Here is a 17208-nt window from a genome sequence, read left to right as displayed (position 1 = left end):
AAAACATATTATATAAAAATATAACTCACCTTTACTTTGTCTTCCATGGTGCAGCGGGTGATGTCATCCATCTGCTGATGAGATCCCGGGGAAAGGCAAGTACTTCAAATTTCGCAAGATGATGCTGTAACACAATGCTGGAAAGACTCCTCAGAGAATTTGGAGTACTCTATATTCCCTAGATCTCACCAGGAGGAGGATTTTGTCACCATGTCTAGGTGTCACATGCAGAAGCACGCCATCTACCTCTGCGGGTTTTTTTAATTGTTCATTCTGCATTTCATAAAGCGGAGGGAGGCACTTCTAAAGCGGACCTCACAATTTAGATGCAAGGTTTGCTTTAAGTAAAATGTAATTGCCGCAGCAAATCTGTTTAATGGTAATGTGTGTCAACATTTTAACTATTTTCAGCGCTCGCATTAATCCATCTCCGTGTTTACAGGGTTTCTAAAAGGGGAATACAGAACCATTTTGTTGCACGGAAAGACTGTAAACACATGCTACAAGATACTAAATGAAGAAGCAAAACATACAACTTAATGATAGAACAAAGAAATAAAGAGAAGTCCAGCAAATGGATGGATAGGACTTTAGAGTATATTAATGAACATCAGACCTGTGAAATGCATGTTACATAAAGATAAAATGAAGAACAAAAAAACAGAGCAGTCCTATGGGCTCGCCAAAGAAAAAAAAAATCTGTAGCTAGGGCTTATCAGAATACAGCAGATGACAGAAGAAACACTGGAAATGCAGAACACTGAATTATTCTGATAACACTTCAAAGACCCAGAGAACATGTCTTACAACCTGAAGTGGAACATAGCTGCACTATAAAAAAAGAAGTTTAACAAACTCGAAATTACATAATCTGCTGGAACTCTGGAGAGGAGAAAAAAAACAATCCAAAGAGAAACTACTTTTTAAGTACAATTAAAAAAAAAAAAAAAATCTATTAGACTACTCAATATTTCCAAGCAATGCAACCAGTTTAATCACTGCAAGACGCATTGGAATTGTGCTGGGAAGAAGAGGATAAAGCAGGGAAATCAGGAAGCAGTCTGTCCAATCTAGGAGCCTGGAAAAACTTGCTTCTACTGGAAAATGCTCAAAAATTATAAAATCTACCTGGATTTTCTTAACCTATCAAAACAGATCAATGTCGGAATGTTCTTTGTTTGCTATTAATAGTAATAGGCATGTGCAGTAAGAGTATTACCTGCACCGTTTGTTGCTGTGATCCCAACATAGTTATCGTTATGTTATTGGTGCCTGAATATCTGGCACAGTGCCCACCTGGGGATGTGATGATCAATCACAGTGTGTTTTATCAGAATAGAAGCACTTATTATGATGACACAGGGATATGGAGTAATACAATGGGCTTCCTCATGGGAGCTGACAGAAAAAAAAATAAACACTGGCTCTATTAAAAAGGTCCCATTCATACTTTTGAACTTAAAGATGAATGTAGATTAACAAGACTTTGAGCATTATTAGCATACGTTTCTGCAACACATATGCAGTTAAGGTGCCTTTAGCTCTAAACCACGTAGGGATAATAAGAAACTTAGTTGAGCTACTCACACTGTCTGTGAATGATAAAAAACTGCATATAAACTACTGGAACTAATGGCTCCCTATGCTGTAAGCTACACAGCCTGATGCAGCAATTAAATGCAGAGGATCACATTATACCACAATTGCATGTGATCAACGGCCACTACATGCGGCCATGTAGCTTACACCATAGGAAGCCATTTGCTCAATTAGTTATAAAGTGTCAGTAAACTCTTTCTGCCCATTTTTACCAACAGGTAGGCTTGTGATAAGGCTTACCTGTAGGTAAAATGAATATCTCCTAAACATGCACTGTTTAGAAGATAATCCAAAAGGCAGCAGCAGGTGACGTCACTAACGCATGCGTTCTGAAAGAACAGCATACCCATGCAATTCCTTCAAAACTCTGTGCCGTAAACCGCGACTCATGCATGCATGGGAGTGCTGTCATCGCAGCTCGACCATTCAAGCAGCTGTAGCCAAACACAGAAGGAAGACCGGGTGAAGACAGAAGCCTCTGCAGCGGCGACAGCACACAGCTGTTTTAAGGCAAGGCTAAGGTATGCAATGCATACTAGCACATTATATTCCTTTGAAGGAAGATTTTTTTTTTTCTTTTATTTGGAATCTATACTACAACTTCTACCACTACTCGTCTGCAAAAAAATCTAGTTGCACAGGTGATCTACTAAAAATCACATTTGTAGTTGGTCTTCCCCCTAAAGGGATCTCTAAGCTCACTAGAAAGCTGATCACTCATTAGCAGCAAGTCGTTGTCTCTCAAATGGAAGCAAATTACCACTCTCCCAAAATAAATAATTCTTTGGACAAGCACAATGAACACTCCAGGACTTTAGGTTATGCAAAACTGACCCTTTTTCTCACAATGGCAGTCAGAATTTGTCTCTTAACCCCCCTCCCCCCTTTCCTACCAAAATGTCAGCTTCTGAATGCTGTGTACCATCACACGATAGATTTGAAAGCTGTATTTTTCATCCAATCTTGTGATCATGTGTACTAGGTTTTTGAACCCCGTCAGGTTTTTACGGCTATCCAGGGCGCCGTTAGGGCCCTCACTTACTGGCCTTGTGACAATTTTAACAGACAGGAAGTGAAAGAAAATCTGTAACATACATACTTCAAAAACAACCTGCCAGAAGCAAAATCCTTCCTCTGTTTCACTTTAGTAAAAGTTTTGCTTTTATTTGTGGAATTTTTTTTTTTTTCCTGTCTGTATTGGTTGTGGGTTGCCGTCACTTCCTGTCTCACTCAACTGTTGGCAACGGAACAGTAAGTGAGGGGAAATTTCTGTAATAGAAACCCTAAAAGCAGTAAACTCCTTATCGGGGTACTAAACCTTCCCCACTCTATCCAAAAACGAAAATAGTTTTCGAAAGACACATACATACTACAAATAGGCCAGGGACACCAGGCAACTATGCTAACAAAACCAATGAAACCTTCCTCCTTCTCTTTTTCACAGACCTAGCCCAGTGTAAACATTGCTTTGTTTACATTCATCTTAGATGCAGCTGGCACTGAAACTACAGACAGTGTGAGAACAAGTATCTGCGCTACAAACCATCCTAATTCAATGCCAGCAATGCTTGCACGTGACCAGTGGAGATAACATACTAGCAGGCATCAGCAGGGATTTGCTAAACTTATCCAAGAGCTTCCTTTTACTATCAGTTTTAATAAATGAACCTATGAGACATCAAGGCTTGCATGCATTCAGCACTGTGGTCTACAGTTTAGGTTAGAGATCAGCAGTTGTAACACTGTCGTTTGAAAATAAGAGCCAAGAAATACAAGTTCTGATTAACACAAAAGATAGAATGTGCACACTGTAAAAATTTAGCAGCACACCTTGGAAAAAGCAAAGATACATACACATGCACCAATGTTATCACAGACAATCCATACTAGGTTAGTAGAGTAATGCAAGATGAATACTTACTATTGAGTGCCATTATGTTATCCGTTGCTGGATGATGGAAATTTAACCCCATTCGAGCTGTAGAAAAAAGAAATTAAAAAAAGGGAAATGCTTTAAAACAAAATCAGCATACATAAAAAAGCGGAATTCCAGTTATAAATATTTTTGCATTGTTACTTTGGTCCAGTTGGGCCAAAGTAAGTATGCATATTCTATACCTGGCAGATCCCTGTTGATACCGGAAATCATTGTAGTACTCACTACTACTACAGTGATCCTCTCTATCTGCAGGATCCCATGCCTGCCTAGTAACCAGCATGAGTGCCATTTAGAGAACAACTTGCATTTTTCTCAGTGAATACAAGGAGTTTTCTTACTGGAAAAGGTGGGGCAGTGAGAAAAATCGCAAGATGTCCTCTGATTGGCAATCGCTCTGAGCAAGAAACCCCCTGCAATCATGCAGCAGGGCAGCCACTCAGCACAGGATCATGAGGACAGGGAGTATCAATGTACTAGCAGTAGCCAATTAGTGATTCTCCACTTCCACAGATATCTGCCAGGTACACCAACCTCAACTTGAGAGAGACAAAATTGGCACCTTCTCTCATGCTTGCCTTCAGGACATCTCCAGAAGATCTCCCATCCTCTAGAACTCCCTAACAAAGTATATCCTGTCAGCTCCTACCCGGTCTGGCTTTTAGGCAATACTTGAAAACTCATTTACCCAGAGAAGCCTACACCACCACCATCTAAAAACTCTACTCAAATCATCTCCCTCAGACCATCCTCTGCAGCTATTCTCTTTTGTACCACCTCACCTTTATTGTACTGTCCCCCCCCCCCCCCCCTTAATATTGTAAAGCGCTGCACAAAACTGTTGGCGCTATATAAATCCTGTATAATAATGGGTCAGGACCTCCACCAGGAATCTAAAATTCATTGCTATGGTGTTTGATGTACCCAACCGCCCCTACCTTTCACCAACAGTTTATGATTTGTGGAACTCAACAGACATGGTTTTTGTTTTAATAGAGCAGAGAAGGGGGCAAAGTCTCTGACTGGTTTATACTGCAGTTTATATCTCTACTGTCCAAAGGGGGCACGGAAAAAAACATTTTTAGTGCAGCTAGGGTGATGGATAAAAACGTAGGCAATTTCATTGCTGTCTGCAGAAATTGTATTTTTCCAAGAGTTACACACGTTAAAATGTTTATACTGAATATAGCTTTCCTATGACACATGGCAACTGCTGTTAATGAAAAATAAAAATCATAGAAAACACATCTAAGGAAACTGCTAAAGGTCTTGTGGTTGAACAAGAATTGGCAAGAATTTAACAGAGAAAACCACACATAATCCTAGAGTTTTGTGCAGCACAAAACACTGCAGCAGTCAACTGTGGTTATTGACCCTCAACCACAAAAGCTGTTTTATAGAGGTTTCCCTCATGATTCCAAAGAAAAGTGTCAATGTGCATGTTGGTGGGTATAGTTGACTTTGTGCTTCTAATTACTGCCAAATCACCCACCCTGGTAACAATCCAAAAGCAAAAGTAGACTTTGGTTTTAAAATGAGGAATTGCTAAAATCACTCACTATATAATTAATGTTTTTAAAGGGCACATCATTTTTTTTGCCTATAGTTCTCAAAGAAATACAGTCACTTTGACCATTAGTGGTGCCCATTGGTTTAATGGAGTGGGGCTGCTTTGCAGCCTCCAAGTTCTTGTCAAGCCTTTGCTCTGTTGGTTCAATGCAATGAGGCTTCCAGGTATTGGGTATCATGTGACCTTTACTATGTGGTAGTGCTTGGGCCTGGGGGGTGTAGTGAAGTTAGCCACCTGTGTGATGACAGACATCATCTCACACTGGAGGGTGAACTCCTGTAGTACCATGGGAGAATAGGAGTCATTAAATATGGATTTTTCATATTTACCATTTGCAGCCACATGTTAGAGAATGACACTCAAGTTCTCTGCTCAGTGATTTACTGCTGAATGATGAATGGCCAGAACAGACTGCATAATACATACACAGATGAAAGATCAAAGGAGGAACACACACACACACAAACACACACAAACACACACCTCTAGCACAGGGGTGTGAAAGTTAAAGTTTCATTGCGGGCCACATCAGCATTATAGCTGCCCTCAAAGGGCCAGTTGTATCTGTAAGACTATAGAAATTTACCCAGAGCTTTTTTCTCAGATTATAGGTGCAGGAACTCTGTTAGTGTAATTTGGGTGTGATCAAATTACACCAACAGTGGGAGGATCCTAAAGGGGCAATATATACCAGAAGTGAATTATATGCAGAGCTCAGGGGTGCCCTATGCACAGAGTGTAGAGTTCAGGGGTGCACTACATACATAGTGCAGAGCTCAGCTGTGTGCTACGTACCAAGTGCGCTAGGTAGAGTGCAGTTTCTGGGGTACCCTATGCAAAGAGTGCAGAGTTCAGGGGTGTAGTACTTATATAGTGCAGATCTAAGGAGTGTGCTTAGCACACCCCTTAAATGTAGGGTTAAGGTGTGTGCTATGCACAGTGTGCAGGGTTAAGCTCTCTTTCACAGGCTGTCAGACATCTCACTTCCACCCCTCCTTAGCTCTGCACCACTCTCGCCCATTTTCTACCTCTGCACACATCCCCCCACCCCCCCACCCCACCGGGCCCGGCTCTGCCTCTCTCTCACTTGCAGGGAGATCATTGGTCGGCATCTGTGCCCCCAATCACAGATGGGAATCACAGTGCAACTTACCACATGATGTCACATCCCACACTGCACCTGCATCTCCCTTGTCCCAGCCATAAGTACAGGGCAGGCAGGGATCTGTGAGAGCCACAGAGAGGAAAGCAGTCCTTGAAAACACAGAAGGCTTCTGTGTTCACAAGCGACAGTGGGGAGTGGAGGGTTAGAGCTGCAGGTGACAGAATAGGAGGGCCACGTGAAACGGCTTGGCGGGTCAGATTCCGTCTGCGGGCTTTGTGCTCAACACGTATACTCTAGCAGATGAGGATCTGTATGGGCTTTCAAATAGACCAACAATTTGGCATACACTGAAAACCAAATGTCATTAAAGTAGACAATCAAATACTAGTAAAATAAGTACTTTAAAACATATAATGAAAAAAATAAAATACAAAAACAAAAAATGAATGTAACCATTTTCACTTTAAAATCATTTACTGGAAAAAGAGCAGCCAAGAAGCAGCCCATTGTCCTACACCTTGGATAGTTTTGTGCAAAACAGGAAATGAAACAATGAACATGCTAGAAAATATTACAAATGATGTTTTCTACATACTATCCTGCAATACAAATAAAAGGGTGTATATTCTGCTAGTTTGACAGGATCCCAGACAGCAGCACTGAAATACATAAAAGCGATTTCAGCAAGAGCAAGAAATGCCCTGCTGGGAATGGTGCATGTAACTACTTTTTCTTTTTTTGCTACAGGTAATGCACTAGTAAGCCATTAGGCCTAATGCTCACTGGACGTTATAAAAACGCAAGTAACATTAGCTGTAGAATGAGTTTTCCAGCGTTTTTGAGCTTTTTCTTAGAAAAACTATACTCCCACAGAAGCTTATGGCTCAACAGCACTGAAAAACGCAGAATAGCTGCATTTTTCATCTTTTATCAGAGTTGGAGCATTTTTACAGCTGAAAAATAACTCTTAGGACCCACTAGTTCTGGGATGGGTTTTCCCAGCCAGAAAACGCCCCAGCCAAAAAATGCTGGTAACAGCCTATGTGTGCATGGGCACACAGCATAACATGCTGTACAGTTTACTGGCTGCTGTAAAAAAATGTCTGAAGCCAAAAACAGCAGCTGTAAAATGGTCCAGTATGCATGTGGCCTTACTCTGTAACTCTCCTGTTGAGGTTAACACTTGTTAGGCCTCACAGGTGCTAGCACCCGTACTGCATGCAAGCTGTGTTCCTTTTGGCATCTGCATTTGTCCTGAGCTGGGTCGGCAGCCTACAGAAGTGGATGCAGACACAGCGGCTGCAGGGACATAATTTGACAGCTGCTCCTGCATGCAGCTGTGTCCATGCAGGTGCTGAGTCTGCATCCACTTCTACAGGCCACCTGAAAGCAGCTCTGGGTGCATGCAGACACCAAAACAAATGCAGCTTGCAAGCAGTATGGGTGCAAAAGCCTGTCTGAATGAGGCCTATAGTGCTTTAATCCAACAGAACTATGTAGTTCAGGCAGTTACAGGCTCTTAACTCTTTAGCTGCAGGCACTGTGCAGCAATTCTCCCTTACCTTCACAGCAGAAGAAATTAGGTCTCTCAGACAGCTCAAGTCACACTGCTTCCTATCCCCAAGTACCTGATCTGTGATTAGAAGGCTTTTGAGTCACTGCTGGAAAATGTAAGGATAAGCTCACCTTTGAAAAACAAATAAAATAATGCATACCTTTTTGCACGTAAAAAACAAAAAAAAAGTGCATTTATTTTTCTTACAAGGAGCCTGCAAAGCATTGCATCATCATCAGCACATCGTTGGTGCCATGCAGGGCTCTTGCAGACTGTCAGTGTAAGATGTCTGGTCATACCTCGTACAGGCAGGCAGCTACACACTGACAGGAAGCATCAATGAACTACCTAGAGATCTCAACAGTGCACTGGTAGTTCATTGATAACTACAAGCTGACAGTCGCAAAGGTTGTCAAAACTTTTAGTTCTCAGAGTCACAGAACTCTGTGAATGAATGATGCGGCCAGGTGGGCAGAGCCACACATGGGCGGCTGCTTTTAAATTGTGCCAGTGTGTGGAGAAGACCCCCTTTCACTGTCACAATGGGGGTGGGGGGGGGGGCGATCAGGGGGTGCAGGGGCTACTGCAACAGTAACATGCTACACCCTGAATATGGGGGAAATATGCAATATGCTACAAAAGGTGAACTTATCCTTTAAGAGAAGAAGGACCTAAACTGCTAATAGAACTGCAGTGACTTGCTCCATGGCGCATGCAACTACAGAGGGCTGGATGTAAAGCTCCTTTGCTTCCTGTGATTATTATGTGAAAGTCTATTGCTTTGCTACATGCTCAATTTAAGCATCTCTAGTAATTTTTCGTTTTGAGTAGGGAAGCTTTAGAACTTCCATGTTTTGATGCTGCCTGGGCTCTGTTAAGGAGATTGCTCTTCAAGTGCTATCCTGGAGAAACCAGGCGTTAATAGAAATCGCCTCTTAGACAGCCATCACTAAAAATTCATAACAGTTTTAACAGGTTGGCATAATTTCATAAGTATTTTTCCAATTTTTAAAATTTGCAGCTTTTATAAACAAATGCCTGATTTCCCTGATATGGTGACATACTCTAGCCTTGTTTCCTGGTTGTGCTCCTGTGTTGTCACCCTGACACACAAATTTTAAGAAGTATAGCCAAAGCTTTTTGGCTATACTACTATAGATCACAGAAGTGCAGTACATTCTGCACTCCTGTAATCCATTTTCAGCTAACAGCCCCTGGCTCTCTGCTCACAGAAAAAGTTGAGAACTGAGCGATCAGTGGTCTATGAACGCCAAGTTCTCAGTGCAGAGGTGGCAGGGGACAGATGCAGCATCGGATCAATACTGCATCCACCTAGGCGAGTAAACTTTTTTTTTTCCCCATTTCTTTATTTTTTGGGGAAGTCCATACTTCACAGGCACGGTCCTTCCTTGTAGGGAAATGAGATGGCAGCAACATGTCTCAAAAAAGTTGGGACAGGGCCATGAGAAATGCAATGCAGCCATTACTGGAGAGCATGTTGACCGAAATTCAATGCAAGAACTTAGCACCCCTGAGATGCAAAAAAAATGAAAAAAAAAAAATGTATTTTTAATATATATAATTTTTTATTTTTCCATTGTGGAAACAGAATACCACAATTTATAACTAGCAGCAGTGGTACTTGAAATAGGTATTTTCCAGTTGAGCACACGAAACGTATTCAAATACTGGAATGTCGCTACTACGACAAAAATAGAATTGATAGTGTGACATCTGGAGCTTTTGGTTTCCATACAGGTCTTGATGCCAGGTGCTACTTGTATGATACTTGTCACCTGCCTTTGGCCTGCTATTTTTATAAATTGTTTTGTTCAGCCAATTCAACAGCCAGCAGAGAAAAAATTCAAAGCTAAAGAAAAGCTCTAGATATAGCTTTAGCTTTCAGGTGAAAGAGCTAAAATCAAATCAACTAAATACAACCACAAATCCAAAAAAGTTGTGACGCTCTAAAATATACATAAATACAAAAATGCTCACCAGAGCTGGTTTCTTCTCTAGCGCTTTGGCTCGTTAGTACTGTGACAGGAGTCACTTTGGGCAGAGGACTTGTGGAACCAAGCTCACCTTAGACAGCTCTGGAAACTCCTTGTCCAGCTCCCCAGGCCCCTCCTATGTCTAAGCCTGTGTCTATTAGGGGCACAGGGTGGCTGAGAACCCTAGTCAGGTCTGCATTTACCAGGCTCACCATACAACCACACCGGACTGAGCATTTCGTTTTAACCCTGTTTTCAGGGTTCTATGTGTGGTTTGTGTTGAAAGAAGCGGCTTTTTCACTTGGGACAGTAAGGTTTCTAAACAATATCCCTCAAGAAATATATGAAGATAAATTCCACCTTTCTGACTGCTGGAATATTTTATGAGTTTTGTCTCAAACTGTTGTAGACTTTTTGCTAGATCGTTTGAGGTGTGGCTGTATCCCATTGTTCTATCATTTCTGTCTGCCTTGGGAGCAACCTATTATGGGATATATATGTGTTTCTAGCATGTAGACCGAGGGCAGGGGGGAGGGAGGAATTCCTCCAACAGCCCTCCCTGCTGATAAGACAGTCTACTGCTGGAAAGTGGCATGCACCTGTGTGTCTCTCATTACTGAATGTAGTTTACCCCGTCCTATGTCATTATGTAAAGAAGGGGGGGGGGGGGTTGTTCCCGAGTGTATATCTCTTTGTGCCTTAATAAAAAAAATAAAATATGTTGACATATTTGTTTACGTGAAATCTCCATTAATAGCTGTAAAATAATTGTAATTATTAATAGATTCCATTTAGACTTGTATCTATGTAGTGGTATAACATAGCTTTCCAGAAGGCCCTCTTATACAGACGAGTTGGTGCCTAAGCCTGTGTATCTAAACAATGGGACCCAAACCTCTTTGTTCTACAAATATTCACTTCAAAGGATCCCTTGTTTAGATATGCATTGAGGGTGGCTAGCCCATCATAAATACTTAATTTCCCTGAAAATGTAATGTACTTACAAGGTTAAGTTTCCTGCTCAAAATAGTCTCGGCCAAGGGTTTGCATTAAAAAGGGGCTGAGCTCTGCAAAGTATAGGGACTGGAGATTTAGCCAATCCTTAACCATGATTAGGGAAGCCCACCAATCAGAGCCACACCATGCCAACCAATGAGGCACCAGTCTGTAATTATATATCTGGTAGAGCGGTCACCTGAACGGAACCTTTGTCCTACTGTCTGTAGATTAAGGTTTTAAGGAATATACGCTGTATTCCTTCAAGTAATCCATGCTTTTTACCCTTTTCCAGTACAAATACATAGATTGCTGTGTATTAGTTTAGACTTTACTACTCCCCAATACATTTTTGTTATTATTGGTCATAGTCAAAGAACTCATTTAACCCAAATCATATCTGAGAGACATTAAATCTCAAATATAGTATACAGGTAACAGTTTCTTCACTCTACACTGCTGTCTTGACAAGTGACTGGGTGGGCTAAGGGACCTTGGACTGTGCTGGTACCGGGCAAAGAAAGCTTATATGGTGGACAGACTCTTGAGTACAGGGGTCCGTGACATTTGTGGCAAGCAGTGGGCTTGTGCTTTCAAGCTGTGAACACATCCAAACCACCACCGGGATCCGGGATAGCAGACTTTGGTTGGCCCAGCAGAGATATAGACGTGGCATCAGAGTTGCAGGGGCTGCTGCGGAGCGCCTTTTCAGCAATCCCCAGGAGTGTGTCTGCAGATCAATACCTGGAGATCTGGCAGAATATTCAGATGCAGGTCTGGCTTTGAGCCCTCTAGGTCGCTGGTACACAACAGGGCAGGTGCTTTCCAACCCCAGAGCAACGAGCCAGTGACCAACGGGAGTTTCAGATGGCACTCCTGGGAGAGCAGCCCCAGGAGCAATGGGTGTCTGAGTTGGACAGGCTGGTCCAGCAGGAGATAAATCTGGACAAATCGATAGAGCTCTGCAATAGCACGCAGAGCGGGGGTACTTAGGGGAGACAACAGAATGCTCGCCAGAGGGATATGACTTTGGCGGCCCTTGATTGCTGTGGCAGAGCCTTACAGATGGTTTTGTGTTTTGGCGATGAAGGGGAACCTACCCTTGAGGACCTTCAGGAATTCAGAGAGTCTCGCAGGGGTTTCTGAGCTTAACCCTGATATGGACTATTTGCTAAGGAAAGAACAGCATCTGGAAAGAGCATACAGTAAACTGCTAGAACATTTTCAGCAGCATGCCCCAGAATCGGCAGCGGAAACTCTGAAGTGCTGGCATCTGGGCCAAACATCACTGAGCTCTGCCCAGCACCAGTAACATCTTTGTTGTATGGACAGGAGTGAACCTTCCCCAGACACCAGTTCCAGAGACTGGGGATTTAATAGACTTTTCTGCTGAGGGGGAACAACCCGGTGAGTCTCCAGCAGAAGAGCTGGCTTCAGAGCATGGCACTGTTGACCACTGCCCACAAGCGTGCAACAGGGCAGAGTGCTACTGGCCTCTGCCCTCAACTAACAGAAGATGGAATTCCTGTGATAGTGGATGAGACTTTGGTCTCCACTGACACAACCCCAGAAAAAGGTCCAGCATTGAGATAGGAAGATGTTGTTAGCCTTACTCTGCAAACTCTGGGGGATTTTCATCTAGCAAAAGTGGATGGGACTTCATTCTCCACCTGTATACCCCAGGGATGCTGGGCAGTCGGCCAAGAACCCCAACAGCATGACGGAGTGAGCCCAGCCACCCTGTCTTCTCTCCAATGGTTGAAAGAACTCCAGGGGGAAGGACCAGTCCGCACTTCTCCCCAGCGGGTATGTTCTACGAGTAAGGCAGAGGTTGGCTGGGTAGGTAATGCTCTGTTTGGGACAATGTGTTTGGGGTACTGTGTGGGTAGGGCCATTGGGGAACTGGAACTACGGACTAACTTCAAAGTCAACCCTTTTGGGGTCTCCTGTGTTGGTCTTCCACCGAAAGGGGAGATGTATGATGGGAGTCACTTTGGGCTGGGGGCTTGTGGAACCCAGCTTATCTTAGAGAGCTCTGGAAACTCCTGGTCCAGCCCCCCCGCCCCTCCTATGTGTAAGTCACCATGTATCTAATAGGCGCACAAGGTGACCGAGAACCCCAGTCAGGTCTGCACCAAGCCAACCCACTGTACAACCACACTGGACACAGCATTTCGGGTTACCCCCATTATCCTGGGTCTTACGTGTGTGGTTTGTGTTGAAAGAACGAAGGGTCTCTTTCACTTGGGACAGTAATATTTCACAACACACCTCAAGAAATATATAAAAATAAATTTCACCTTTCCAACTGTTGGAATATTGTATGAGCTTGGTCTCAAACTGTTGTACACTGTACACGTTTGAGGTGTGGCTGTATCCCATTGTTCTATCGTTTGTCTGCCTTGGGAGTAGGAGCACTGCTAGGTGGGAAAAAGACCAGGGGCTTCACCGATCCAGACACGGGGGGGGGGCTGGGTAAGCTCACCTGCTGGTTGCTGCCTGGCTTACCAGTGCCCATCAATGCTGACCACTAAGAACTGACCATCATAATCAGGTTCTTCCTTCCATGCTTCTGAAAGAATGGTACTTCTTGTGTCCAGGGGGCTTTACAGATACTTTATATCCCGACCCTGAAGAAAATTTGGTAAAGTTTCTTGACAAACTGCCTTATGTTGATACAGCTGAAACATATGGTTAATTCATTAGTGACTACTCAAGCTGGTGACAAGATATCACATTTCATTAATAAATTACCAGCTGCACAAGCTGTGAGGCTGCACCCTGTACTCTATACATCATTAAATTTACCACAACACAGACCGAAGAGAAAATTAGATTTTTAGGTAAACCATACAAGAGGACCAAACAATGTCCAAATTTGTGCTGCCTCACACCAACATCCACATTTGTTTGAAAATTACATGAAATGTCTACGACTAAGCCCGGATTTGTTGACACATGCTAGTTTGACATTTCATACAATAAATGTGGATTGGCGGTGGGGAGGAGCTGCTTGGAGTAGAGAGCTTTGTTCAATGCCATACAAAATGACCAAATTTGTGTTTAGGAGCAAAACATTTCTCAAGCTTATGATAAATGTTATATTTAAATAGCTAGCAGTGTGGTTTTGTTGCATAGTCAGGAAAATCAGGATAGTGCTGGACCACTGAGATAATGCTCATAATGTGGCTAGAATCTCAAACTTTCCATTTTATTTGTAAAGGTGTGCCTCTAAAAACCATCTGTTAGACATCGCCTTTACAATAAAAAAAAAAAAAAAAAATAGTTAGCTTTCTATGTTTAGGCCACGGGATAAAGACCAAGATGCTTGCAAAGAAAACAAAAGTGACGCAAGAAAACAAAACAATGTGATGCAACCAAAGAAACTCAGTTTCATTCAAAAGAAAATATCCATTAAAGCGTTTTTTCTTTTTTTTTTTTTTTTTTTTTTAGGTTAACAAAGATCCCGTTCCTTTAAAGCAGAGTTTCTCAACTCCAGTCCTCAAGGCGCACCAACAGGTCATGTTTTCAGGATTTCCCTCAGATGAAACGGCTGTGGTAATTATTAAGGCAGTGAAACTGATCAAATCACCTGTGCAAAATAGTGGAAATCCTGAAAACATGACCTGTTGGTGCGCTTTGAGGACTGGAGTTGAGAAACACTGCTTTAAAGCATGTTATACAGCACAGTGCTGTGTAATTTGGTTCCTTCTATCACCTGAAATACCCTGACACCGTGATCAGTTTACGTGCCTCTATCATCCGCTGAGTCTCCTATCTCTTCTCTCCTCCGTCCTCTCCCCCCCTCTTTTCTCTGCCTGTCAGAGCCCACCCCCTCCCCTCCTGCTGCTCAAATTAGGGTTAAATTTACATTAGCCTCTCCATTGATTCATGTAATGTCTCCCTGTGACTGTGCTTTAAGAAAAAAAAAAAAAAAAAAAAAAAGGCAGCTATATTCGTGTATATATATGTGTTTCAGAGCGCTGATAGGCACTCATGTGACCCGCCAGCTCTCTCCTCTCGTCCTGACAGCTGCAGCGGGCGGGCCATACCTCTCCTCCTCTCCTAACGTCAGTGGGGGATTCTCGGCCCCCGTCCACTGCAAATCTCAGGCCGAGAGAGGAGGTGGGTCACATGTGCGCAGATTAGTGCTCTGTAAACAAGTATATAGCTGCATTTTTTTTTTCAAGTTGTGGGCAAATGCAGCACTTCTGCTTCACTCTTTGTAGGTCAGCTCCTCTGACCTTATCTGGGTCACAGCAACTTCTACTAGAACCTGAAATTAAACAAATTAACACATTTATATTGATTTAGGAGTTGCAGGGCACTTGTACACTGGGCAGTGAGAAACGTTGCTGTGATTTACAAGATCAAGGTAATTTGTTGCTCTGATTTTTAAAGAACAGCATTTTATACTATCACTCGTGCTAGCTGGCACAGCCTACATGAAACTGGCAGTTTTGCCCTGAATTCAGGAGCAGTGCAGCATTACACCCTGCCAAATGAGTCTGACTTTACAGACAGGCTCAACAGGTTTTTTTGGGACTTGCAGTGGACAAATAACATAAACTTATAATTAAAGTAGTTCTAAAACCTAAAACATGTTTTACCTTAAAGTGGTAGGGACTCAAAATAAAAAAAAAAAAAAAAAAAAAAAAAAAGGGAAGAAGGAATCAGAAATCCTGTCCCTTATTGCAGGTTAAACAGCACAGTGCTGTAAAAGCTGTAAAAAACCCATCTGATCCTGCCAATTCCTGTGTCCCCCTCTGTGTTCTAACCACGATAATCATGGCTGCTGAGCTCTGATTACCATGGTCAGTTTACGCGCCTCAGTCATACGCAGTCCCGCGCCTGTCAGCTCCTGTGTTTGTGTGATCTCTTTCGCCGCAATTAGTATTAAAAGGGAAGACAATTATTCACTGCCGACACCTCTATTTTATCCAGCCATAACACACAGTGTAAGTGTTTTTTTTTTTTTAAAACAATGCCTCTAAATACCTTTTTAAGATATCATAAGGCCGGTCACGTGACTCCCTGCCGCTTTTGTCCACCGATCCAGGGCTACAGCAGGAGGGGCTGAGCATCCAGCATAGCAGTCACGTGACCTCCCCGGCTGACTTTAGAGGGAGATCTCGGCCCCTCCCGCTGTAGCCCTGGATCAGAGAAGGAGAGCAGGCCAGAGTCACATGACTGGCCTAAATATATGTGATAAAAAGGTATTAACAAAACACTTACACTGTGCGTTAATAAATGGCTTTCCATTTATTCTACACATGCTTCACTGTCTTCATGGCTGTTTAAAAACACTTATCCATTACTTCTGCCTTACTTCCTGGGCAGACTATAGGTCATCATCTGCCCTCCTACCTACCACCTATTTCCAAGTGCATGTTTTTGAAATGCAAACAATCAGTGATCACTGTTCTCACTAAAAACACAGGCATCTTTTTCCTACCCTAACTTCAAAATGTCAAATGAATGATCTATGTAAGATTTAGGTGTACAGATGAGATAACTGCCTATGTGGAGAAGAGTAGTATTGAAAATTGGAGAAGTGTGTCCTGGGTTTGTGTCCTGGGTTCTGTAAAGCGCAACATACACTATACAATCTGTTTTTACAACCTCCTTTATATGTACCATTAACTATGTAGTGCAAGGGCCTGCCTGATTGGATGGAGTGTGAATGGATAGATAGGTGGGTAATCCTAATCCATAATTCTGGTAAATCTAAAGGAAATTGTACAGGAGATTGTACAATCATATTGCATAGTGTATAGCCATCTTTAGTACATAGGAGGGTGTGTATTGAAACACTGTCAAGTATCAAGCCCCAACGAATGGGCTGCCCTACATGCAACAATCGCCACAAAGCTTTTTCTTTTTTTTTTTCTTCTAATAGGGCGTACACACGGTCGGACTTTGTTCGGACATTCCGACAACAAAATCCTAGGATTTTTTCCGACGGATGTTGGCTCAAACTTGTCTTGCATACACACGGTCACACAAAGCTGTCGGAAAATCCGATCGTTCTAAACGCGGTGACGTAAAACATGTACGCCGGGACTATAAACGGGGCAGTGGCCAATAGCTTTGATCTCTTTATTTATTCTGAGCATGCGTGGCACTTTGTCCGTCGGATTTGTGTACACACGATTGGAATTTCCGACAACGGATTTTGTTGTCGGAAAATTTTATCTCCTGCTCTCCAACTTTGTGTGTCGGAAAATCCGATGGAAAATGTCCGATGGAGCCAACACACGGTCGGAATTTCCGACAACACGCTCCGATCGGACATTTTCCATCGGAAAATCCGACCGTGTGTACGGGGCATAAGAGTGGAGCTTGGTGAATTTCTTACTGTGATTTTCGGTGCGAGTACATTTTTGAAATGCAAGGAAACACAGATGTGAATGGAGCCCCATTGTTCTTGCGTAAAAGCATTCACATCTAGCA

At 42.7% G+C, this 17208-nt stretch overlaps 1 protein-coding gene across 4 annotated transcripts in view; it reads right to left on the bottom strand.

Moving 5' to 3' along the window:
- CPEB3 (cytoplasmic polyadenylation element binding protein 3) overlaps positions 1–17208 on the bottom strand; it is a 218998-nt gene that overhangs the window by 64852 nt on the left and 136938 nt on the right. For all 4 annotated transcript variants that reach the window (XM_073596053.1, XM_073596056.1, XM_073596055.1 and 1 more), the window contains one exon: positions 3521–3577. In XM_073596053.1, the coding sequence (XP_073452154.1) occupies positions 3521–3577 (57 nt within the window). The remainder of the gene's footprint in view (positions 1–3520; positions 3578–17208) is intronic.

This window comes from Aquarana catesbeiana, linkage group LG08 (genome assembly GCF_042186555.1).
Source record: "Aquarana catesbeiana isolate 2022-GZ linkage group LG08, ASM4218655v1, whole genome shotgun sequence".
Classification (NCBI taxonomy): Eukaryota; Metazoa; Chordata; class Amphibia; order Anura; family Ranidae; genus Aquarana; species Aquarana catesbeiana.
The sequence above is the reverse complement of the archived record's forward strand: the minus strand, read 5'-3'. Positions and strand labels throughout refer to the sequence as shown.